The following is a 27,286-nucleotide window of genomic DNA, read 5'->3' as shown; positions in this document are numbered from 1 at the left end:
AGCGCTTTGTATACAGAGGACTTACCGGGAAACGCGAATCCGAAAATTCGCTATCTGCCTTTTTATCGCTCGAATATCCAATAGTGACAGAGATGTTAGATAAAGAAATTTTCTTGTTTCACGATAGACCCTCAGATTGTGGTAGTGGCGCCCTGGCGCCCCCTACGCAGTCCCGTAATATTCCCCATTAAATAAATAACCATATAACAGTGGATTTATAATGATTTATTTATAAATTCTTAATAAGCACCAACAAAAAATATAACGCCAAAATGAACGTCATCTCATGTTTCATACTGGCTCAAGAATGTCGGGCTCTTCCGACTCACTATGTACTTCATCTTGTCTTTTTTTCAGTTCCTTCTCTATGTCCATTATTTCCATTTCTATGTCCAACTTGTGCGTAGCCAGCAAGCGGAAGTACTCGTCCCTGTTTTTAGCCGTGATATAGGCGAAGCGTTCCGTTACCTTCATGTATGATTCATTAGGAAAGCTGGAGCGACTCTTCAAAAACCACATGGTAAAGAATGAACTTGAGTCTGGAACCATATTCACACTAAAAAAAAGAAAATAAAAAGGAAAAAAAAGTTGCAAAAGTAAATGTTATTGACTTGACATAAAGTCTAGGAGGATATAAACAAACGGAGACGCCACGTCTGTAATTTTCTGTACAAAAAAGTCTGCCGATTTTTGCGGGAGAGGGGGAACGACAAATGTATACGTAACGTAAAAATAGCCATGTCAGATAAACGTCAGTCCATACATAGTGTATGATCATTGGCCGACTATTTTCGACAGAGAGCCTGTTAATGGCTACTCCGTTTAGTTATATCCTCCTAGCATAAAATACTACCTATTTTTTTAAAATAACCCACTCTTGGTAAAAAAAGTACATGTTTATAAGTCTATAAAACAATACAGTCATTCGACGAAGCCGTCTAGACAGGGCAATCGTGCGGGTTGCGAGGGGTGGGTCGCGAGGGGTGGGTCGCGCGCACCCGAGCTGCATACAGCGCCATTATTAGTAGCTCGGTACTACTTACAGAACTAGCGTTTCTTATTGTCACATATTCTTTTGGGCAGTTGTGTAATAGCACATTACTACAGAGGCCGGGAAGTAAGGGATTGCCAGCCGAATACATAATTACATTAATTACACATAGAGGATAGTTATGAGGCCGACAACCCATTTTCACGCTGAGGTATGTACATATAGTGCTTTTCTCAAACATGTAATGAAATAATAATAAAATAAAGATGATGATGATTGTTTCATGTCCTTATGTCATAGGTTATTCAATGCGTGGGGTATTAAAGAGGAACGAAAATTTGATTATTTTTGCACTACGGCTACGACGCACGGTTTAGGAGATACAGCCCTATAAAGATTTTTTTTTTTCAAAGTTATTTAGTCACGCAGAAATCTTTATAGGGCTATATCTAGGCGATAGAAAGAATTATTCAATAAACACAAATAAGATATAAAAAGGAAAAACAGCGTAATGGCAGAATGTCATAACGAACCAAAAATATTGCTTATAGTTTTTTTTGAATGGCTGAATGCCATGATGCTGTCACAAATTATACATATATGTGACATTCATTTAGAATAATAGGCCATAATTAAAAAAAAAAAACATTTTGACCTTTGTAAGAAAGGGATAAAACATAATTTAACTAAATCAGGCCTGTAAAGTTGTATGAATAAGGGGAAAATCTTTCCCATAGTGTAAATACTACTTGCTTAAAGTTAGCTATGACCCTGGTTACACCGGCATGGTATTGGTCAATGTCAATTGAGATGACAAAGAACTTACAGTAAATCAACAATTGCACTTCTTTCTTCTTCTGGTACAGTCATTTGCCACTCTGTCTTCTGTGTACAGGCTGGGCAGTATTCTTTTGTGCACTTTGAATAATGCCGCATCAGTTTTCTCAAAGACGAACACCCAGATGGCCATGAACATTTCTTGTCAGCCTGCAACAGTAATACATACATTTTGAGAACATTCCCCTACATTAATATTAACTAATAAAGTTCAATAACCAGAACCAGAGAACAGTTTCTGACTGAAATCTAAAGGTGCATTGGGGTTCTTTCACAAGTGTGGTAATTCTGAAAATTACACATACCTATCTATAAAACTAGGAATATGTTTTACAATTGCAACAGGAAGCTGATGCCTTGGTAAATGTTGCAGTAGCCTGTTGCCAAAGTATGAAGTCCTTCTAATTTTAGCAGATATTGGCGGTTTTAAAAATTATCCCGCTTTCAAAGTTATCCCAAAACACCTTATATTATAAGAGCATTGTATATATTTTAAGGGATATGTTTAAATGTACCTATCCACAACCACATTGGTTGTAATAAATTTTTAGGGTTCGGTACCCAAAGGGTAAAAATTACTAAGGCTGGCCATCTGTCTGTCAGTCTGTCTGTCACCAGGCTGTACCTCATGAACCTTGATAGCTAGACAGTTGAAATTTTCACAGATGATGTATTTCTGTTACCGCTATAACAACAAATACTAAAAACAGAATAAAATTTATATTTAAGTGGGGCTCCCATACAACAAACATGTTTTTTTTGGTATTTTTTGTGTAATGGTACAGAACCCTTCGTGCGCGAGTCCGACTCGCTTTTGGCCGGTTTTTTATTGATGAAGAAATACAACTACTCTAACCAAAGTGACAGATAATACTCACTGGACATGACACCATATGGTTAACAATTCCCTTCATTTTCTGGCAGCCCATGACACGACACCGCCAGCTTTGGCCTTTGGCCTGCGCGCGCGCCTCATCTTTCTGACATTTGTATGTATGAAGCAGTAGTTTATGCTGCTGTCGCAGGCGCGTAGCCTGGGTGCGCCTGAACTTAACGGCGGGGCCTTCTAGAGGGACCTGAAATTACCCAATGTAAGTGTATACATATTTTGTTTCAAATATGTAATGGAAAAGAAGGAAGTAATCGAATGAATTTGTAAATTACAGTACCATGTAAGGTGGTCCTGACATATGTATACAATCACTACAAAAGGTATATTTGGAAATATTTAACCAAATATTCCTCTACAACTATTTTAATATATATAATAAGTATGTCAAAATGACATTAAAAAAATACAGCGGTTATATATAATAAAAATATGTACCAATAATATTGATAATGTTGAATTTTTGTAAGTATGTACATTAAAATAAATGCAAATATTTTTTCTATTATTTTTATACTTACAAAAAATACTTACGCTAGGAATATCCATGGTAAATCCTTTGCTTTATTCGGTTTTTCCTTAAAAGTAAAAAAAAAAAAAAGTGTGGAGATTCTCCACTGGAGAAAACGAAACAAATACCACGCACTTTCTTTTCTTTTTGTTTTTAATCTTTGTTTCTTTCCTTTTTTTGACTTGATTGATGATTGACACTTGTATGACGTTGACAACTTGACACTTGGCAGTCCGACATTTTTTATTTTTTTGCAGTCCGACTGCTGCCTACTATGGACGGTATAGAAAGGACGACAATCTCTTATCAGCTGTAAATAATAGTTCCTAATCTCTCCGGTGGCGCTAGTTAGGCTCTGGGACATGAGTATAACATGAACCATATAAGCCAATAAGGCAACAAATAACCCGACCAAATTACGTGGGTTGTTTTTGGTAGTATTTCGGTGTATGGTGGCGCCGCCTACTTACTGTTTTTTGATGGACACTTTTCGTACATAGAGATTTATCTCCTTTATACAGTCTCCATGCTGCCTACTAAACAACGGTCCGTATCACGTATTTGATTGATAATGTACATTTGTACATTTAAAATTATTTAACGCTGCTATCAAATGTTTGTGTAAAAAATGAAAAAATCTATGATAAGGAAAAATAATAAAAAAAGTCAATTATAATTTAATTTTTTGCTTTCCATACCATAAGTTTGTCATTTCAGCTACCATTACTTGGACTTTACGGTGGCCACGGAAAAATATCGAAAAATACAGCTTGTGTCAGTTCGTATGTGGCAATTCTGGTTAAGTAGGCGAAGAATTCACGCTTTTTTTCTCAAATCTCAATTACGAATGATTCTTCGAATAATATCATAATTATGTTTCAAAGAACAATCGGCAATGCTGTTTCTTAATATGTTGCCTTTATGGAAGTCCTTCACCATGTTACATTTATTATTATTGCTGATGTGTACTTCACATGTTTCACCTGGTGGTAAGTATTAAGATATTTATGATTATTTCGTTGTTATTTTAATTAATAAGGATGTTATCTAATCAACTGTCTTATTGCACACTTGTGAAAAACCAACCCCCTGCAGTTTTTAATTTTTCATACATTTTCTGTGAAATCGCGTAACGATGGTGGGAGTTGCTCTGTTTTCCTAGGATAGCAGTGGATCGATGTACAATACCTACATCGATGTAGCGGTGCCGTCATATAGCGGCCGGCGGCTGTCTCCATACAGAATGATACAGCTAAACATGGATGAGTAGTATTTTGTATGGAGACGGCCGGTATATGATGGCAGCGCTATCCTAGGAAACCAGAGCTTCAAATAATGAAAAATAAATAAATAATGCTCTTTTTATGTTTAAGCAAATGATCTCCATTTCTATGATGGCTCTTCAACGGCTGACATCATTGCTGGAGATGTTTTCTTCGAGATTGTGGATCCTCCCGAGTTGGGCTACTCCTTTCGGATTCGGCCAGCTAAAGATTTTGGAGCTCCTTTTGTAAGTTTTGTTGTGTTTTTGAAAGTTGAACACACTTGAGTGTTTTGCTATGTAAATTAGAAACTGAAATAAATAATTTGACCCAGTACCTTTAGCATTTGTGACTGATGCCATGGATCCCCATGACCTCTAGGCGACCTTTGTTATATCAGCACCCATCCCAAGTATTCTGGTGGTGAGTTGGCTGACAAGGAAATATTGTTTAATTAATTTTTTTGAATTTATTATTCTAGTTTGCATTGATTTGCAAATATATTCAATAACGTCTTATCAGTAAGGGTCACATTTGGCAAACCCCTCCCCCTTGTGTGACATCACTATTTGTTTTCAACGAAATCTGGAATTCAAATTAGGTATTAAAGACGACTGGTCTGGCCTAGTGGTTAGTGACCCTGCCTGTGAAGCCGATGGTCCTGGGTTCGAAGGTAAGGGCATTTATTTGTGTGACAAGCACAGATATTTGTTCCTGAGTCATGGGTGTTTTCTATGTATATAAGTATCTATTTATCTGTGTATATCGTCGTCTAGTCCTAGTACCCATAGTACAAGCTTTGCTTAGTTTGGGGCTAAGTCGATCTGTGTAAGATGTCCTCTAATATTTATATATATTTTATTTACATTTATTATTTTCATAAAAAATATTTTTGATAAAAGTAATTAACGTAATATTAAAAATGTTATTTAACACGAAAGTTACGAAACCGATTATGAATATTGATTGATTAATTGATTGATTGAACTAAAATTACATAAATAAAATCGATTCCTTATCCTTGTAATACAGTTTTGGGTTACAGACGAAGTTACAGTAACGTCACAAAGTTTGTGGGAACTCACCTCACCTCCCCCTTGTCACAACAAGTCACATTTTCTTGACTTCCTTCTTTGTATGTTAAATAAAATTTTTACATTATATTATTATTGTTGACATGTGACATCTTTTAATTTCAGAATCAGAGCTTTCACTTTGAAAAAGCCCGTTTAGTGCCAACTGTACCCATTCATAGTTGCTCAGATATTTTGAATACTGATGAGCTTACCGGCCATATTGCGTTGTCTGAGAGAGGGTAGGTACTGAAAATTGTTTTTTTGTTTATTTGTTTGTTTGTTGGATACCACCAAATAATATAATGCAGTAAAAAGCGAATATGCCAAAAATAGTCGGAAAATTTCTAAGCAACCGAATACTAAGCAGCTAAAATACTAACTCTAGGAATCTAAATATAGATCCATTACAAACAGTCATTAAAAGCCCCATTCTAATAGACCTTCATTACTCGTAATCACCTTCTTACCGCCCATAAGGCACAATGTACTATTTCAAGCCCAAATAATTTACTTGTTAAACACATACGGTGGAATCCGTTTATTATGACTCCGCTTATATTGACCAACCGCTTACTATGGCGTAATTACTGTGCGAAGTTAGGTTTTCATATACAATTCTTTGTGACAAATTTGGATAAGATGACTTCGCTTATAGTAACAAATCGCTTACTCTGACCTAAAATCCTATTTTCATGAAATTATGTCCACTTATGCTGGTTTTCGTGGCCGTCCCCACGTCTTTCCCTGCGAGGACGTTTGGTGCGTGCGTGGCGTTAAAGTAGTTTTAATCATCTGTGAAAAGTTCTCAGCCGAATTGCACCTTCCCATACAAACGTAGTTCCACCTTCATTTTAAAACTGCGTGTTGGATTGTAATGAAACTGCACATACAATGACACGAGGTATATCTAAGTCTGAAATTAGTATATACATAGCTCCAGTTTATAAAACAAACTAACTAGAGCAAAAACAAGTTTTGTATGAACTTAATTTCGCTGTATTTTTTAAACTATGGTATCTGAAGCTACATAAACTAATTACAGACATAGATATACCTTATCCTATTGTAAGTACAAAGTTTCAGGGCAATCTAGTTAGTCGTTTTAAAATGAGAGCGGAACTACGTTTGTATAGAGAACCGAGCTTGCCGGAGACCCTTAAAAAACGCATCTCTCACAAAGGTATTTGAGATCAATTTGGAAATAATTACAAAAATATATATAGTCCTCCACATCGATTTCGATGACGGCGACTTCAACAATCAAGGTTTTTCCCTCTCATGAGCTCTTATGTGGCTGGCCAGGCCAAACTTGCTCTTAAAAACTCTTTTACACTCACGACAGTAGTTGACCGGCCGCATTGTACATATACACGTAGGAGGGCTTAGGTCTTTCCTTGCGCAATTGTCGTTTCACATCTAACGTCGTGAGGCGGTTTTCCTCAAACGACTTGATGGATTCGAAGATGGAAAAACAAAAAACACAAGAAAAAGAAAACAAAACGTTAATCAACTATGCTTTATAAATATGACATCCGCTTAGTTTGACGTTTTTGTCACTTCCCTTCAATGTCATGATAAGCGGATTCTACTGTATGTGTAACTGTATATAATTATGTATTTCAAGCCTAGTAATAAATTGCATACAGTAATCAGCTGAAGTAGCTCAGAAAATTTGATGCCCAAAATGATATGAACTTTAATAATATAATAAGAGTGGGTATAGAACATTTTGTTTACCCCACCCACTTATTAATTTTTAATCAATTATTTTTTGTTTTATATAACACCATCAATTCGATTCGAATTTCAGTAACCATAGATAAATTATCTATCTTATATTGTAAGAGCATTTCACCACAATGACAACTTTTGTTGGGGAATGTGACGTGTATGTCATCTTATCATCTACCTCAATAAGCTGCATGAATCAGCAGAATATATAATTTAATTTAAAGCTAAGTTAGCAAGAATGCCAAACATTTGGTTGTTAACTTTATCAGAAATATTTAAAAATAGCGTCATGTAGGTAATCGATACTTTCATTACCTAATACATTATTATTTTTTTAGTTTTTTGACAACTTTTGTTACTACTTACAGTGAATGTTCATTCGTGTTCAAGACTGTGAAGGCCCAGCAGGCTGGCGCTAGAGCGATAATCATCACGGAGTCCGTGGACAAGTGGGAGGACTCGATGGACCATCTCATTGAAATGGTGGATGACAGGTGGGATACACATATGTCTCGAAGTCTAATCAAAGGTCTTCTCGTTCGCTTGCCATAAGGACGAGATTTGCTTGTATCTTTATACGAAGAATGTGTCAAATCGTCCTTAAGGCGAGCGACAAAGTGGGACTTTATGCTTGGAAACGACACACAAAAAAGTTATTGATTGTAGAAGTGATGTAATCTGAGATAAAGTTGGCGCTGTACTGCGCCATACGTTTTGTGGTCACTGGGTATGCCAAATTTTATTTTTGACAACCAGAGTTACCGCATATTGTACGGCACCGTACAGCGATTAAAAGCACGAAATTGTCTTAGACATGACACATCACATCAATGAATCTTTGTCCATACTAATATTATACTGTATTATAATTAAATATGTTTTAAAAATAATAAAAAATGCGCGAGTGTGGTGGAACACTCGGTTGGAAGTTGGAAGGAAGTTAAGAAAGGGTCGTGACGGAAAACTCTTACACTTTTTTTCGCCTAGCCCTCATCCGTCAAGTCCGTACCGTGTGATACGGAACTTCGTTCCAATAACTTTGCTACCATGTGGCAAATACTGCTTTTCACGAGATATGAGGAAATCATGTTCATGTAACACTCGGTTGGAACCATATAGAACCCAGCGTTTCGTGGAGCTTTGTTCAATTGTAATTTTTAACATTTGATTGTAATAAATAAAATAAATAATAATAAAAATAAAAGAGCGGGACCTATGCTCCAGGTTGGAAGTGTAAAATGTCATAACGCCGGCTTCCTGCTGAACGGATTACCGGGATCTGGCTACCGCAGACTCACCTCTCGACAACCTCACAGCCGCTCTGAAGTTTTGCTCTATTGTCGCACTGTGCGTGCGGCCGTTGTAGGGCCCACTAAATGAGTTGGCGAGTCACCACCTGTCTTTAACAATATTGAGACTGATTGTCACGGCAGGTGTACGCTAGTCTCTCCCATAGCCCATTATCCAGTCCATCCAACATTCAAATCTATAGCCCATGACCTTAGTTCCCATCGCAGCACAAAAGTGCTGCACTGCAATAGTCTTTGCACCTGGCGGGGACCATCTTCGGATGTATCACATTGTGCGTTCGGGGATGATATCCGCCACGTGTATCCTTTGCTTTTAGAATAAAGTGTCTTAAAGGGACTCTGCGCTGTTGGCCTCGGCCCCACGCATGCCTCCCAAAGGTCCGGGACCCCATGGTCCCGTGATATGGAAAGACATAAAAATAATAAGTAAAGAAAGAGTGGTAACTCCATACATCAGTTTTCTTACCAAAACGCGCCTTATTTCGTAGTCGACATCTAGCGTCAAGTAGCAGAACTCTCAGTACTGCTACCCGATAATAGATGTAGCGGCAAACAAAAAGTCTAATGCTCAACGATTTTCAGCTAATATTATAACCAGAGTAACTGGAACTCTTTTTTCATGGTTATAATATTAGCTGAAAATCGTTGAGCATTAGACTTTTTGTTTGCCGCTACATCTATTATCGGGTAGCAGTACTGAGAGTTCTGCTACTTGACGTTAGATGTCGACTACGGAATAAGGCGCGAAAACTGATTATGGAATTACCACTCTTTCTTTACTTATTATTTTTCTATGGTTGGAACGAAGTTAATAAAAAGGTCATGATGGAATCCTCTTACAATTTTCGCCTAGCCCCCATATTTTGTTGTAATTTTCAGGATGGATACAGAAGTAAATATCCCTGCAGGTTTCCTGCTCGGCCGCAGCGGCGCCACCATCCTGCGAACGCTGCGCCGGCTCAAGAGGAACCACGCCATCGTCAACCTGCCCGTCAATATGACGCACGTACCCATTACCAAAATTAACCAGCCTCCTTGGATCGCGTGGTAAAACTAGTAAAGCTTTCTTTGTACATAGTTTAAAGGTTACCTTTTAGTAATTTAGAAGAATGGAGAGTGGGAAAACCAGATGACTTGGTTATTATGTCATTTTACAACATATACAATATTATGAAATTCTCAATACGAGATTAAGCCCGACATAGTTCTCTATTTGTATAGATTACTAGCGACCCGCCCCGGCTTCGCACTGGTGCAATGATGATGTATTATACATATAAACCTTCCTCTTGAATCACTCTATCTATTAAAAAAACCGCATAAAAACCCTTGCGTAGTTTTAAAGATCTAAGCATACATAGGGACAGACAGACAGCAGGAAGCGACTTTGTTTTATACTTTTGTATAGATAAAGTTAAAATCAACGAGTAATTAAACCAATTGGTGTAGTCTTAAAATATCGTTTTTAGAATTTGATAGCTGAAGAAGATATTGCTGTACGGTCCCGTACATTACGTGTTGCCTTGCGTTGTCAATAGAGAATATTACGCGAAACTCTGCGCAGGGGGCGCCACTACCACAATCTGAGGGTCTATCGCACAACAAGAAAATCGAAATTTCGTTATCTAACATCTCTGTCACTCTTGCATATACGAGCGATAAAGAGGCAGAAAGCGAAATTTCGGATTCGCGTTTCCCGGTATGTCCTCTGTAAACAAACCATCTTGGTGCATCAATGTCATATTTTATTATCTCTGAAGACTTGTCAAAAACTTGTTAACGGTACAATAAACGGTCTAAACGGGCTAGTGCTGCACTCTGGTGGCAGAACATTGCAGTAATACTCCCTATTGTTGACATTTTGCAATTCAGTTACTACAAAACATATGGCGTCGTATAGCGCCAGCTATGAAACTCTACAACTATGAAAATGGAATAGGTTAAACTGTTCTTTTCTTGATTAATTTATAAAAACCGGCCATGTGCGAGTCGGACTCGCGCACGAAGGATTACGTACCATTATCCATTGTTTTTAGTATTTGTTGTTATAGCGGCAACAGAAATACGTCATCTGTGAAACTTTCAACGGACGGACAATGAAGTCTTAGTACGGGACCCTATTCCGTTTTTACCCTTTGGGTACGGAACCCTAAAGAGGTGATGTGATAGTTACCTACTATGTGTTATAAAGTATACTAAAAACGTTTTGCTCAGAATGAATACTAAAAATGTTTGACTAAGCAATAAAGAAAAAGATACTACAATTGCAGTCCGCAGGATTCTTTAAATGAAAATGAAAATTTTACATTTGTAATTATTACTATTGTGTCACTTTATGTACAAATGGAATGATTTAAAATCTTACAAGATAATTTTTACAATGGATTTAAACTGGAATCTGGTGAGGTTAGTTCACCAAAAGTCTTATACTTATTTATGGGATAAAAATTACAACCAGTTATAATTTACCATCAATAAAGTTTTAATGAACTCGCACAAATGAACCCAGTTTATGCTCAATTTAGAAATGTATGTATGTTTGTGCCGTGTGCATATTTAACAGGCTTTGAAAGAATTTGCTTGAAGAAGAAGAGTTGGGTTAGTTTTTCAAATGTTTCGCTTGTCAAATACTAAAGTCACTGTTTTCTATTGGTAACTGTAACTACACATTCCTTTAATGTGGTTATAGCACAATCGGAATCGGATTAAGTCTCACCTCGAAATCCTTCCAAAGATATGAAATTTGGTGTGTATATTAATTAAAGGTCTCTTTTTCATATCCACACTATTTGACATGTCTTAAGTCGCAGTCGAGTAAAATGTTGATATTGGAGTAGAACGTGTACAAATGTATAGACAAAAGTGGAATTCATATTCATCCAAGTTTCATATTAAGAGAATATCCCCTGAAAGGGTATAAGCGCTAAATCTGGATTCAGCTATTATTTTCTATAACAAGATGTATTTTTTCCGCAAAGTTATCTAGGACTTCTTTGTGTAGAATTTAATAAGCTTTAATGTTGCCTTACACCATATTTTCATAGAGAACGTATATTTAGAGTAAAACGCAAATTTGTCCAGGATGGTACACATTTTCCAAGATGGCTACGATTCCTCGAGGTCCCCAAATGTCAAATAGTGTGGACATGAAAAAGAGACCTTTAATTAACATACATACTAAATTTCATATCTTTGGAAGGATTTTGAGGTGAGACTTAATCTGATTGTGCTATTAATTAATAACATTCCCTTAAAATTATATTGTTCTTATAACTAGAAAATAAATTGTAGAACATCAACTTAAAAGAGATCCTCTAAATGATATTTTAAGAATAACCTGCCAAAGAGTAATTTATTTGCAGCTAGATCTTTTTCTTTTTACTACATGCTTATGATAGTGCAGTTAAAAGAAATAAAATAACTATAAGAATATAAAAATTATTTTACGAAAGAGATGGAAAGGGTACAAAAACGTGTTGTTCCTTGTTAAGTGTAATTAAGATGTAATTAATTATGTCGGGCATTTACAATGTACCTACAGTGTACACACCCCACACAACAAATATAATATATTGTGTATATAATATATGTAATATAAAATATAATATATATGACCTCCATAAAGGCCACCCCACACTAGCGTCTAGTCAGAGCTATGGAAAATGGCGTCGCTGCGTAGTTGCGCCAGCGTAGACGCCGAAGCTCGGGAGACGCTAGTGTGGGGTGGCCCTTAGAATAACCTGTGTTTGCTAGTCAATAATTTATATTATTTGCGATATGCTAGCTACGAAATGATTTGTTATTTATTTAATTATTGTAACTTATAAATATTGTAGGTCGATTTTGGAATGCAGGTGTAAATAAGGACTTCCTCAGATACATTAGGAAAAAGAAAATTTGATCCATACCATAGCGTTGATTTCCTCACTTTTTAATCAACAGCCTTACGACGCAAGTCATCGACATGGTTATTTTTAACAATAAAATTCATCATTAATTCAATGTCGAACCTTGACAATTTAGCTTTTTGATGTATCTGAGTAATGTCACATCACATTGAAATATTATTACTACGTATAGAACCGGCACAGAGAACCAGTATTTTAAGCCATGAGTTGCTGTCGGCCGACGACAAATTATGGAAGCGGAGCGTGAATCGCGCGCGGGTGGTACAGGTTGCGATTGCGACAATTACATTGTTTGGTATGGCTTCTCTATAGTAATAATAACTGAATGATACATCATTGATTAATAGACTCTGGCCACGCTAACCCTGCACAAACTTGGCAGTAAGAATGCATATCCATATGTGGTATTTCCTATAAAAAGGGACCTTATTGTCGATGGCGCTTACGCTATTATAAACGATGCTCTGATATAAATACAATGCCGCGCGACGCTGTGCGGCGTAAGCGCCATCGACAATAAGGTCCCTTTTTTTTATAGGTCAGCAAAACTATTAGCTTAGCACCCCTGCATACATGTTTGTACATAATCTTTTGTATGTTTTAAGCTCAATGTTTTACTGTGTATAATATGTCTACTTATACCAAAAACTTCATTATAATGAGATGAAATAATATTTTGATCTTTTACTGCTTTGCCCCCAGATAAAAGATCTATATTATAATTTTTCCTGTATGACCCTTTATCCAAATACGTGAGAACGAAAAAAGTTTCTAAAAACAGAAAACTTGGCCCTGTTCCCGGTGATGTCATAAAGTTTCGTCCTAGTAGTTTAATAAGCAGACATCTAAAACCCCATTATTCGCATAGACTTATATGTATGTTACTTCGTAAAGACCGGGCACGAAAATGGGCCAGAAAATTGGTGCGCAAATGGCATTGGTATGTTTGCTCGGCGTTATATGAACGGGCCTATCTTTACTTTTGAAATCTTTGAATATTCGCCGCAGGGCGCAGACGGGTACGGGGGTCCTGGTGCGTAGAGTAGAGGGTTGGTATCTTTATGCATATTATGCATAATCTAGATTAAGATTCTTTAAACACAATGTAATATTGTTATTGAATAAATAAATGAATGAATGAATGAATATCGTGGAGTCTCGCCCGGGCAGTGAATTTTCAATTTTCCCTTTTCACTGGCTATACTGAGGCAGTTAAACGGAGTTCATTATTCCCAGCAGTCCAACGTGGTTACTAAACAGTTTTTTTTTCAATTTTTTTGCCAGCCAACCATGTCATTAAAAGAATGGTTTGAGTGTAAATGTTACATGAAATCAGTGTTCAATGACTATGATATAAACAATACTTATCGGTTTGTTGACCGACCAGATTGTAGTCAGTAGTCACCCATTTATTTTTTTGCCAGCCAACCATGTCACTAATAGAAAGGGTTGAGTGTAGGTAATTGTTACATGAAATCAGTTTTCAGTGGTATGGAGATGGAGACTAGTATAACGGTGCAGGCAGTGGCGTGCGTAGCGTGAAGTAATCTAGCCGTGGGCGAAGTCGCATCTGCGAGGCCCTTTTCTTTCAATGTGCCCGAAGGCCGAAGGGGCCTCGCGGGAGGGCGTAGCTAGCGCCACTGGGTGCAGGCTGGACAAATATTTTCTTATGAAATATGAAATATTTTCTTTTTGTAATCTAAAAAATCTCTAATGACAGTGCTATAGAAACTTCGATACCAACTTAAGGAGCGCCCTGCAGTGTTAATCGTTTTTTAACTAGTTTTGAGCCGTCACTACTATATTTGCACTACAGATAGAATAGAATTATAAGACAAACTGCTATCGGTTCTTCAATCTTTTATCTCCATTCTTGTCTGCCAGATTTTGAAAGAAATGAATACTAATTTTTTTAATGATTTTTTTAAACAATTAAAACAATGAAGCCATCTGTCAAACAATGAACTTTGAAGTAAAATTTACTTCAAAGTTCATTGTCTTCGAGACATTTGACATCAATATTGGGGTTTTAGATGTCTGCTTAGTACATATTTATATGGCATACTATATTACTTAAAGCCGTTGGTGTTAATATGATAAGCTACAAAAAACATTAGAGAACTAAGGGATTCAGATCGAAGGGATTATTTACGTATCATCTATTTCTATATTCCTGATCACATCACGTCAATCCTGTGGGCAGGGTTGCCATTTACCCAATTGTTTGCAGGTACCATCCGTTACTTTATTATATACCGCGCGATATATCAGCCAGGCCACGACACGATGTTTAAACCAACTGCAGTGCAATAGCAAATTCGCGTGCTTGTCGTACCGACATGCGATCCGGTTATTATGAAATTAATGGAAGGCAAATACAGCTCCCGGAATTACTTCAGTGATTTACTAATCTATTCTGTAAAATTTACTTGTAATAACATTGATGTCGCCCTATTATTATTTTTTATTCCAAGTTTTTATTTAGTTTCACCTGTCCTAATAGCTGTTGTCTTATGTGGGTTACATATCTTCTGCTAAATTAGACCCATCTTATGTAAGTTGGGTGACAATGTAATATTATGGTACATCGTATTGTATATATTATTAAGAATCATCGAGATGACGATGGAGACCGGAGGTGGCCATAGGAACTATGTGATATAAAAACGCTTTTAGCTATTGTGTTTGGGTTTGTTGGAATTGTCTCGATGACTATAAGTATTATAGTTGACTGTTGAAGGAAAAGTATAGTCAGCGATATAAGCTTGTATCAGAAATGACATTTTTTTTTTCGATTGCTTCGGATAAGATAGTTCTATGCTTTCCTTAGTTCTATGCTTTCGTTCTACAACCTACCTACTATTAGTGTATCTAGATCTTATAGATTGTTATTCTACCTAATAAAATGAACTATTTAACTTACTTATTCGTCCTTTCATCTCTTTTATAGTTAAGTTTTACGCAATATTGTATTGTGCTGTGATTGTGCTATACTTAGATTTTTTGATCTATGTAGGTACATGCAAGAAGTGTAGGTAATAGGAAAATCAATAATGTATAATTATTTATCTATATAAGGTAAGGTGGGGTTAGAGCAGGGTTGCCATAAGTCCCCCCGCGGGTTGCTCACCTTGTCGTGGTGGAGGGGCTTAGTAACCGTGGCTTGGTCACCCACGGTGAAGCGAAGAGGCAACCAGGGTTGGCCTGTTTGAGGCGCGGGCTGGCCCGAGTGGGACGCTCCAAGTGGGCTGGTTAAGCCCGCTTGTGATGCGCCGAAGGTGGACCGTCGAGGAAGAGGAGTGTCGGTATTGCGGTAAGCCGTTGTCCCTATCCTCGGCGGCCGAGGTGGGATCGCAGGGGAAGAGGAGTGATGGTATTTCGATGCGCCACTCTCCCTATCCCCTGCGAACTTGGCGGGGCCGTTTCGCTGTAGCGGCGTTGGTGGGGCTGCAGAGGAAGAGGAGTGTCGGTGTTACGATGTGCCGTTCTCCCTATCCTCTGCAGCCAAATTGTGGTTTTGCGGCAGAACAATAGACCTGATCTGTCGCCGGGCGCCGGGGAAATCCCTGGCGCCCGTGGCTTCCTTGTGGCGGGCTCGGGGGGGGGTCCGCTACAATACAGAATGGAAGCCGAGGAGGAAGGCGCGTCTTACCATCTGGCGCGCCTAGCGTGAAGGGCCTTCGGGCATTCGCGAAGGAGCCGCGCTCGTGGGCGGCTGCCGTTGGTGGGGTCGCGGATGACAAGCGCAAGCGTTCCTGTAACCCCACCAATAGGGCGGCGAGGCGGCATACGGGGGTTTTTTAGTGGGTACACCGTGGGCCTCATTAGCCTAGACGGGAGTCCCACATAACCACTCGGGCCACCCCCCGCACCCGGGTGGTATGCGTAATGCATTTTTCCCTCCTAACAAAAAAAAAAAGGGTTGCCATAAGTGTAGGACGTCGACCGGGACAGTTTATATTTTGCATTTTTTTAAATTTAACGAGGGGGGGGGGGGGGGGCAATTTTGTTCCTGCGAGTATCACCGGGACACCAGAGGGCCCACCGCTTGTTGCCTCTCTGTCGCACTTGTAAATTCGTACGTAAGTGTCAGGGAGGCAACACGCCGAAATTGGTTCGCGGTAGGCCCTCAGGCTTCAAACGGGGACGTATGGCAACCCTTTAGAGAAACACTTGTAGGAAAAACAAACAGAGATAAGATATTAAAAACTAAACTAAATGAGAATACTGAAAATTAAACTACAGCATAAATAAAATTAACCTAAAAATACTCAAGTAGGTAAGTACGTTACGTAGAACGTAGAATAACTTAGTACAGTCAGCAGCAGAAGTAGCTAAGCAGAATAATACGTTCAGAATGATCTACACAGAACCTTATTCTCTTCACATTAAGTCCGTGTGTAGATCATTTTGAGCACTAGGCCCGCGTAGCTACTTCTGCTGCTGACTGTACGTACGTAGAATAATGCAGAAGTACCTACTGTTTCTTTGCCCCGAGAAAAATAAACTACTTATTTTAAAAGGAAATCAAACATTAAATTATGGTTAATAGAAAAACTGTAATCATATATATGGAAAACATTCTACTAAAGTGGCATGCTTGATACCTATAAAAACGAGAAGTCATGAATGTGATACGTTTTCAAATAACCACGGAAACATTAGGTACTTATCATAACGGCATTATTCTTGAAAAAGTACCGACTAGTAATAGATGTAATTTAATGTTATACCGTTTCGGGGAAAAAGAATTAGGTCCTGCCATTAACCTCGCAATTAGACAGAATTAAACGTTGTATTCAAAGGGGACATTATGAAAACTAGGCTAAAGTTAAATATTTAATGCTACGTACGCGTGGATGCCGCGTCCAGTTTTCCCTGACCTTCCGCGCTTCCCTTTTACAGGCAGCCACTGGACTGTAGAGTGGTTGCCCATTTAGTTCGCCGAGGTCACGATTAGTTGGAGGCGTATGTTTGGTCGCACGCTCGCTGTCGCAGCGGCGCCGAGCGTATCAAACATTCAAAGCTATCGACTTTTGCCAGCCATTTTGTCGCGGAAATACTATTTTTTTGGTGGGAAACGCAACATTAATTTTATTATAACAGTCCTTGAAGGGGGAAGAAAAATGGTATGGTATTTTGGGGTTGTTTTTCTGATGGCCAAATTTACTATGCGTGTTGGATGTTATTTGGAAAATCGTGCACTGAACACATAAATATAGAATAGGGCATTAAGGGCATTATATGACATTAAAAATGTACCTAATGGTAAACAACGCTTTGCGGGACTTTGGTAAATATAAAAATTGATACTTTTTACAAGGAACTGTATTAAACATATTAGGAGTTTCTGATTATTTTAACTTACTTTGGCGAAATGACACAATTTCCTTAAGCCACCCTATTCTATATGATACCTAAATTACTTTCGGTTTATTTATAGTAGGTACTGAACATCGAAGGTAGCCGGAAAAGTTAATTGTGCTTGAAAATGTCACTGCCGATGTCCCCTTCATGACAACGCCATCAACCGTAATACGTAGGAAGTTTATTAACTTGGTCAAAAGCGCTTTGTTCGTCATATCTTATGACTTATGACAAACTGAAATCGCAAGTTTTGAAGTTTAACTCGCTTTAGGCTCTAGATTGGAAAACTTCAAAAGTTAAGTAAGTACTGACTCTGTCTAAGTAAAGCGACATTCGCGATAAGGCGGTGCGACACAGGCAGCGACAGGTTATCTTATCTTATCTTATAATTTCGGGGGCCCTTACGGATACACTTCGACCCATAGGGATCTTTTGTGCAGTTACCCCCTAGGAAAAATCCTTCCGCTACTCAAGAGCTTTCCCCACCATCTCCATATGCCGGATGATGGACCTTATGGGTAGCGTTTTGAATTCCTTTGGTTCCAGATAGCCTGTTCCAAAGTCCTTCATTCTTTGTCTGGCGAGGGCGTGACATTCACGCATAAGGTGTTCTATTGTCTCTTCTTCTTCGCCACACATACGACAATCGGTGTTGTTAGCGTGCCCCATCTTGGCCAGGATTCCCTTGACCCCGTAATGGCCAGTAAACACCCCCGTTATTATTCAATTCAATTCAATTCAGTTAATTTATTTCAGAATAAAAAAATTCCATATACAATTACATTTACATTTAAAATAAAATAAAATAACTAATCCTAAATTAAAACTAAATATGTTAGTAACAATAGGTAATACTTAGAACTATGTTAGTACACAGGAAATAATTTGTTAATAAAATACATTAAAATAAAATAAAATTACATTAAAATAAAATAAAATTACAATTTTAATAACAAATTCATTACAATTAAAAATCCTTCAAATTTTTTATTTCCCCACTGTGGAATGGAGTTCAATCCATCGCCGCAGTATCGGGGAGTCCCACCTCTCGGCCAGTGTTTGTATTTGGAGTTGCCGTTTGCTAAGTTTCCAAAGCTTTTTGCTCCAACCAGAGTCTACCCCTTGTATAAAGAGCTTTGAGTGCTTTAGACTCGTCAGACTGTCCCATTCTTCCTGGATTTGGTCTTAGTAAGGTCTTTGATAGCCGTTGTGATGGTTCCCTGTGAGAGCCCCACGAATGGTTCCGGACCTATAAGGTAGTTTGCAGATCCGGCTCTGGCAAGTTCATCTGCATTTTCATTGCCTCTATGAATCCCTCGTGCCCTGGGATCCATACCAGTTGCACTTTGTTTTGCCTTCCAAGCTTGTTCATAACTTGGATGCCATTGTATACCAGTCTAGAGTCCACTCTGGGCGCCTTAAGCGCTTTGAGTGCAGCTTGACTGTCGCTGAGTATATAGATATTCTTCTCTTGGGTTTGCCTAACTATATTCTCATGTACACAGGCAATTATAGCGTATGTCTCGACTTGGAAGACTGGCGTAATTGCCCATGTTTATGCTACTACTAAAGTCATTTGCATAAATGCCTGCCCCAGTACCAGAATCTGTCTTGGACCCGTCTGTGTACCATATGATGTCATTTTCATCAGACATTGGTGCTTTAAGACCTTCGGTCCATTCAGCCCTTGTTGGAACTTTATTAACATTAAAATTATTACGGAACACAAACTTGGGTTGCATCTTATCGCAGCCCATATTCGTAATCCTTTTCATGAAATTGTCATATTCCATGTTTGTGTGTTTAGTCTATGGCTTGCTATCGCTCCAGAGGCCTGTCAAAGCCAGCCTGTGTAACGATTTCCGCGCCTCAGATTGTATCACTAGGTGTAGCGGCGGGAGGTCTAGTAGTATACCTCCATCGCCGCTGTTGGCGCCGTTCTAAACGCGCCAGTAATAGCCATGCACGCCGTTCTTCGTATTTTCGTAAGGGCATCCCTGCATGTGCTCTTTAGTGTCCTTGGCCACCATGCCAGGCATCCGTACAAAATGATAGGTCTTACTATCCATCTCCTTTGGGACCTTTGGGATTAAACCCCACGTTTTGCCATATGCCGTTCTACACATTCCAAACACCCTGCCTTGTTTATGGTAGTTTCGACATGCTTTTTCCAGTTCAATTCTTTATCTAGTGTTAAACCTAGATATTTCACTTAATCGGACATTTCCAGTACCCTTCCATAAAGCTTCAGCTGCTTCATGCCGTTAAGGGTATTTTTCCTGGTAAACGGTACTACTACTGTTTTGCCAGGATTGATGGAGAGATGATTGAGAACGACAGGTTAAAATTTTACTTGTTCTAAGTTGAGTGTTGAGTAAATATCAGAGGTACTAATCTACGTATCAAGTAGGAGAAAATATTTTTCATCACACCAGCTGGTAAAGGCCCTCTTGATTGTTCAAAAACGAAAGAGAAAAAGTAATTACGATATTTTACAGTTAGTATTTTCCTCGTGTTGGTTTGTTGAAAAAAACCCTCGTGCCTTGAAACCCTCGCAACGCTCAGGATTTCACTTTTCTAACCCCTCGCTACGCTCGTGGTTCAAATTTGGAATTTTTCGCTTGCTCGGGTATCAATATTAGCACGAGCGGTTAAACAGTAACTCTGCCCCCTTGTAAAACAAATAACTATTGCAGTGGTAAACGGTTTTTCATAGGGTGTTAAAAATGTAGCAACTAGGCAGGTAACAAAGTGTAGGAGTGTCCGTAATAAAATTAAAAGTAGGGCATACTTGTTAAAATCGTGGGCTGCATTTTTACCTAGACTGAAATGACCGGTAAAAAAAAACGAATGCCTAAGCTAAGTACCTACAGCAAATAAGTAGATGCAAATCCGTACGGCTCATTTCCCTAACAAACAAAAGTTTTCATTCGAAAGAAAGCATGAACCTTGGCATGAATGCTGCTTATGTAGGAAAAAAAATAGAAACGGAAACTTCTTGTCAGTGGATGTTTTCCACGTTTCCACTTTCCCCTTTTTTTTTTGAAGTTTCTACTGTCCAAAGCCATTTGGACAGTAATGTAATCCAAAACTATTTGAGATAAGAGTTGATCTTTGGCTCTGATTACCCGAAGTGCGGTGTAATGGGAGCGAATTATTTTTTTTTGTTTTTTATGTCTAACCGATAATGATGATTTTATTTTGTTTTTTTTTCTCTGACCAGATAAGCAACGCTTTCGTCTATTATTAAAACATTTTTTAATTATAACAAATATAAAAGTTGTTAATAAAGCGCGGAAGCGCTGGTGGCCTACCGGTAAGAGCGTGCGACTTTCAATCCGGAGGTCGCGGGTTTAAACCCCAGCTCGTACCAATGAGTTTTTCGGAAGTTATGTACGAAATATCATTTGATATTTACCAGTCGCTCTTCGGTGAAGGAAAATATCGTGAGGAAACCGGACTAATCCTAACCAGGCCTAGTTCCCCCTCTGGGTTGGAAGGTCAGATGGCAGTCGCTTTCGTAAAAACTAGTGCCTACCTACGTCAATTCTTAGGATTAGTTGTCAAGCGGACCCCAGGCTCCTATGAGCCATGGCAAAATTCTGGGATAACGCGAGGAAGATGATGATAAAAGTTATTAATAAATATCCTTAGTAGGCTCCAATTCCCCCACCAGGGAGGGTAGCGCCATAGCGGCAACAGAAGATCTTCATCTGTGAACATTTCAACTGTCTAGTTATCACGGTTCATGAGATACAGCCTGGTGACAGACAGACGGACACACAGAGAGACAGACAGACGGACAGTGAAGTCTTAATAATACCCTAGGAATCCTAAAAACGTCGCGTTGTTTATAGTACGAGCGAGTGTTAATATTTTATTTGCGGAATTCGTAAGTAATGACACTTTCGCACTCGCCATGAAATGTACCTACTATGTATTTTAATCAAAAGGCGAATACGAATAATTAACTACCAACTAACTACTCTAGTGTCGTGATTATTGTTCTTTTACACAATAGGCACTCCATAATACTTGTAACTAAAACTTGTTATTCATTATTTTTGCTTATATACCTACTCGTATGTACGTAATATATTTTAGAAAGAGAGAAATTAAATATAACAGCTTTTGATCTACGCTATGACTGACAGTCTGACAGAAGTTTGTTTATTTAACACATCGTGACGCCATCAAGATCACGACACAGCTTGGAGCGTTTAGGCGCGAAATTTAAACACTAAACTAATTAAACTCGATTGTTTTATTTAAAATTAATAATTACGTGTCTATCTATAAAATGAAAACAGTTCTAAAAATTGTCAACATCCCTATTATCGAACTTTTTTACAAAATTTCACAAGAATCGGTGGAGAAAATGCGACCTGTAGGTAGACGAGAACATCCGCTCTCTGCTCGGTCAATTATGTGTGCATATTGCACTCTACTGATTCAGACAATAGACAGTCGATCATTAGAGGGGAGGGCACGTGGACTAAGCGCGCCTACTTTGGAAATATATTTTTGTTTTTATATTTCAAGCGTTGAAGTTAATCATATTTATTATGTGTTAATTAAACCTGAAAGTACTTTACAGTTTCGTAAGTATCGCACATTGCTTTGCCATAAAGATAAGTTAAGCTAGTTCTTGACTTTACGGCGCTATAAAATTTTGAATTATGGGGTATTAAAGCTTTTTGTAGCCAATGCTCCATCAGGTTTCACGTGTTATTTAAATAAATAAGTATAGGTACATTAGGTACTGTCTTACCTACAATTTTAGTGTAGGTGGTGTCGGACCTAGTTAACTCTGCATGGCATTTGCAGTGACAAATTGTGGAATGTCATAATATGACGTTTATAACCACACTCCCTTACTTTGTTCTATTCATGTCGGTGCAAAATTAGCTTACACGGACTCAATACCTGTCTAATCTCAAATGTGCAAAAGATATCGAATAAGTATTGGATAAGCACGCTAAATAAATTGACAATAGGCATTGTAAATATTATATGAAGCGCATTGCAGCTAGTCAGGTACCTAGTTATTAATATAATTTAAATGACCTAGCTAAGTATCAATCGTAATGTCAAGTAGTTGAACTAGATTACTCATATCGATTACCTAGCCGCTGGGAACATCTACAGCTGTCTCTAACGTAGAGGTCATAAAATATTATTGACCACTTTAACTGAAAATAGAAGTTATTGTAGCCCACAGTTGAGAACCACGGACTGTTATTTGACTAACCTATGAATTGCTGTCAAATTTGTTTGTTAAGAATATTTTAGTACCACAATTGTTATTTTTAGTTAGGTTTTAATAGTTATTTTAAGTAAAGGTAAAATAGATTTAGTGAGTCCCGAACAAAGGTAAAATGGGGCATGAAAAGATCAGACCCAAGTTTCCACTGTTGAACAAAAACATCTGCCCTCGATTACCACAGTGTCGTCTTGGGTAGCTCGCATCTACCAGCTCCCACCAACCCTTAAAAGGTTGTCCACCTAACCTGGTCGCCGCTCTAGAACTTTAATGCCCAATAGCCATCCTTTTTTCTGTCTATGTGGCCCACCCAATTGCCACTTTAAGCCAAACTTTCGTGTCGATTAGCAAATTGTTCGCAAATGACAATACGAACACTTTTCATTTTCATGAGATTAGCCGTATGATTAATTAGATGATTACCACGAATACCTCGTTTTAAAAAACTATAATACCGCTGCTGACCAATTTATTTTTATTTTTATCGTTATGTCGCGAATATCGCGAATCGGCTAATAGCTGCCAACGTCATGGAGTAGATGGCGCTCATAGTCACGGTTAAGTTAAATAACCGATTCTAGGTTGTTGTGATTTTTTAGGGGAAGACAAGAGGGTAGACGCCCAAATGACAGTAAGAAAAGCAGATTGTGTGCGAACAAAGCTACAGGAAGAATGATATTTGCTTTTGGATCTATTCAAGAACTTTCTTGTAGTGCTATTAGAATAATGAGGTGTCTCTTGTAGATTGCGAGTAACGTATATCAGTATTCAGAGTGTGAACAGTGATCCGAAGGAATTGTTGATGGCTAATGTAAGTAAAGTTCAATCATAATTATACGAAGGGTTTCGTCCGAAGATATTAGTAATTCAGAATAATAGAACACATTGTAGTTACACGAAAGTGTAACCACTCATCATATGAACTTAAGGTAACCTTAGTATGCGGAATGGGGTCGCCATAAGGGGAGGATGGAGGCGACTATTAAGCCCAAGTAACCAGATGGATAATCAGGTGAAACTCATGTTATACTTCTGTAGGTAATAAAGTAGGACACCGGCAATCAGTTATCGTCATCTCACTAACGTCCAGGCCTCGAATAGGTATGTAGTATGGTTACATATCGTTTTCCAGTATCAGTAAAGGCATCAGCTCACTCGATAGGGTAATAAGTATAGTGAGCTTGACGACACGTTATTAAAAGCCTAACGTACTTACTGCTTATTAAGTAAGCAGCCAGAACCTACGAGAGTAATTAAGTTTGAACACTTTAAACCTCGTAAAACATAAAATCAGTACAATTAAGCTCCGTTCCTTTAGTGGTTAATAATCATTAATAATCTCGACTATGCAACGGTTTTCTGCAAAAAACTAAGTTATTATCTTAAACCATATTAAGTATGCTATGCAGTAAAAAATAAATATAAAGCTGTGTTGTGTAGCTTGGTGTTAGTTATAATATGGAATAAAGCTCGCGAGTCTTCGAGACTCGATAACATTCAAGCTTATTTTTGTATTTTGCCAACTTAGGCAAAACGAAGTTAAAAGTTTAAGTATAACTAATAACTATCAATGTACTCAATCCTTACCCATTTTTAAAAGAACTTCTAAAAAACACTATTTATCTCTCTGTTCGTCTTGGTCCTATAACTCATCTACTCAAAGGTTAGTTGGAAGAGATCCCTTATAGGGATAAGTTCGCCTTTGTACTTCCATTACTGTAATTTATTTTTGTAAACCTGTGTTGTGTACAATAAAGTGATTACTACTACTACTACTATTTTTCTTTTGTATACGCTACCGTCGTTATTTTACTCTTGCTTGAATTCTCATTATGTATTTAATTTATGTATTTTGTGTAGGTCCACGTAGTATATTATTGTTGAATAAATAATAAATGTAGTTTATTTCTCATTGTTTGTAGTTTATATTTACTTAATTTACAACTTTTAAAAGCTATACACTTTTGTGGTTTTGCTCTGCCCAATAACTTATTCTAGTCACTGAATCGCTATCTGAAGGTTGTCTGGAAGATATATCTTTTTAGCGATAAGTCCGCCTGTTGTTAGCTACTCACTTATGTCCTGTCTTTGTTTGTAATATGTATTTTCTTTGTAGTCCACAATAAAGTATTTTTTTATTATTATTAACTCTGTCAAAAATTTCAACGGGCGTTTCACTGTCCATGAAGGTAATGCCTACTTACGGCGCGATTCGGGAAATGAATTGTGTCGTTTTCAAGCAAAAAGTACCACATTGTCGCTAGTCATTAGGACGCTCTGACAGGTTTTTCGTATCTAGATACAAGCAATTTTCGTCCTTATGGTAAGCGACAATGTGGTACCTTTTGATTGAAAGCGTCACAATTAGAGATTCACTAGATATGAAATAGTAAAGATATGTGTAAGTCCTACGCGTATAGGTACCTTATGGCGGTTGGCGCTTACGCTATTATTAACGCCGCTCCAATTAATATTGGATGGCGCTTACGTCGCATAGCGCCGCAAATTAGCGCCAGCCGCCATAAGGTACCTTTTGCCGTGGAACGTCACATATCTTTACTATTTCATATCTAGTGAATCTCTAATTCATTTCCCGAATCGCGCCGTTAGTTTGCGCTAGATTTTTGACTCAATAAAAGATTCTTGTAAACATAGGAACAGTTGGTGTGAGGGTCATACGTTGATTTAGGTTCTAATTTGTGTTTTCTGATTTCGAAAGTTCGTAGTAGAACATTGGTGAAATGGTCACAATAATTGTTTTAGTACTTACAGTTATACGGCCGTTTTGGCCAATTTATTAACTTTCTCGAATAGCAGAGATTGTTTGACCCATGACCCATGATGGTCCATGGTAGTCCGTGGACCCGTTTCAAAAAAGCTCTTTTATTTTTAATACGAGACGAGTTTATTTTTATAAAGGCGTTATTAAAGATACTTCCGCTTAAATAAAAAGTTACAAGCAAAAGAAATGGAAAAGCACAAATCGATTAACTCCATCAAGCACCAAGACGTTAAGCGGCATTTCTATTTAAAGTTGTAACTAAGGTACTTTAAATAGAAATGCCGCTTAACGTCTTGGTGCTTGATGCTTGATGGAGTTAATCGATTTGTGCTTTTCCATTTCTTTTGCTTGTAACTTTTTATTTCAGCGGAAGTACCTTTAATAACCCCTTTATAAAAATAAACTCGTATTAAAAATATAAGAGCTTTTTTTAAACGGGTCCATGGACTACCATCATGGACCATCATGGGTCATGGGTCAAACAATCTCTGCTATTCGAGAAAGTTAATAAATTGGCCAAAACTGCCGTATAATTGTAAGTACTAAAACAATTATTGTGACCATTTCACCAATTTACATTTTAGATTTTGGATTTTTTTGTATTTCCACTCAGAATCACGAGCTCTTTCGATCCTAATACGAGAAAAAAAGTGTCACTAAAACTTCATACAATTTTTTTGTCCGTTTTGTTACGGTCATAGAAGCTCGTATTGAAAACCGTAACCAAACGGACCAAAAATTTTGGGGACACTTTTTTTCTAAGTAAAAATGAAAAAAGCTCCTGATTCTGAGTAAAGATAATATAAAAATACTCAATTCTAACACAATTATTTTTGTACAACTAAATAGAAATGCCCTAAGACATTGTGTTTTAAACTTCCTAACACTAGTCGTTTATAATGTGTATTGCAACTATTGCATAAGGAGCAGACGTCTCGCTCGAGATACTCGGGTAACTGTCAAATGGCCGACGCCAGTCGTGTGTGACGACTCCGACTTATGTCACGCTGTGCACGTATACGAGCAGGGTGTGCTCTTACTCTTAATGCTGGAAGGCATGCACCTTACTATAGGGCGTTTAAAAATCACTGAAGAAATTATACGAGCTTTTCTATCCTAATCATCACCAACCGGAAAATAACACTAAAGAGAGTGAAGGGCACAGCACAGAACTCATTGTACTGTACAAGAAGATGATTTAGGCTTATAGTCCATGAATTCGGGACTTTCGATACAAAACGGACAAAAATGTAGACAAATAGGACAGGCAAAATGTTATTGATATCCAAATGACCATTTGCAATTTTCTGTTGCAAGTTCAGTACTAACTTTATCTAAATCCTGTAGGGAAAGAATTTG

At 37.9% G+C, this 27,286-nt stretch overlaps 2 protein-coding genes across 2 annotated transcripts; one reads left to right on the top strand and one right to left on the bottom strand.

The window, feature by feature from the left end:
- Positions 1 to 209: 209 nt before the first annotated feature.
- On the bottom strand, positions 210 to 3,441 carry LOC134744765 (uncharacterized). Its single transcript, XM_063678679.1, has 4 exons — positions 3,252 to 3,441; positions 2,707 to 2,904; positions 1,818 to 1,978; positions 210 to 556 (listed from the first exon to the last, which is right to left on the bottom strand). The coding sequence occupies exons 1-4, from the start codon at positions 3,264 to 3,266 to the stop codon at positions 292 to 294; spliced, it is 639 nt and encodes a 212-aa protein (XP_063534749.1). The 5' UTR covers positions 3,267 to 3,441; the 3' UTR covers positions 210 to 291.
- A 581-nt stretch (positions 3,442 to 4,022) lies between these two features.
- LOC134744683 (PRADC1-like protein) lies at positions 4,023 to 13,006 on the top strand. Its single transcript, XM_063678590.1, has 5 exons — positions 4,023 to 4,217; positions 4,602 to 4,738; positions 5,690 to 5,805; positions 7,666 to 7,791; positions 9,487 to 13,006. Exons 1-5 carry the CDS (start codon positions 4,124 to 4,126, stop codon positions 9,656 to 9,658), a joined length of 645 nt encoding a protein of 214 aa, XP_063534660.1. The 5' UTR covers positions 4,023 to 4,123; the 3' UTR covers positions 9,659 to 13,006.
- Positions 13,007 to 27,286: the final 14,280 nt, after the last annotated feature.

The sequence above is a fragment of the Cydia strobilella genome, chromosome 10, assembly GCF_947568885.1.
Source record: "Cydia strobilella chromosome 10, ilCydStro3.1, whole genome shotgun sequence".
NCBI classification, from domain to species: domain Eukaryota; kingdom Metazoa; phylum Arthropoda; class Insecta; order Lepidoptera; family Tortricidae; genus Cydia; species Cydia strobilella.
This window is presented reverse-complemented; position numbering and strand designations above follow the sequence as displayed.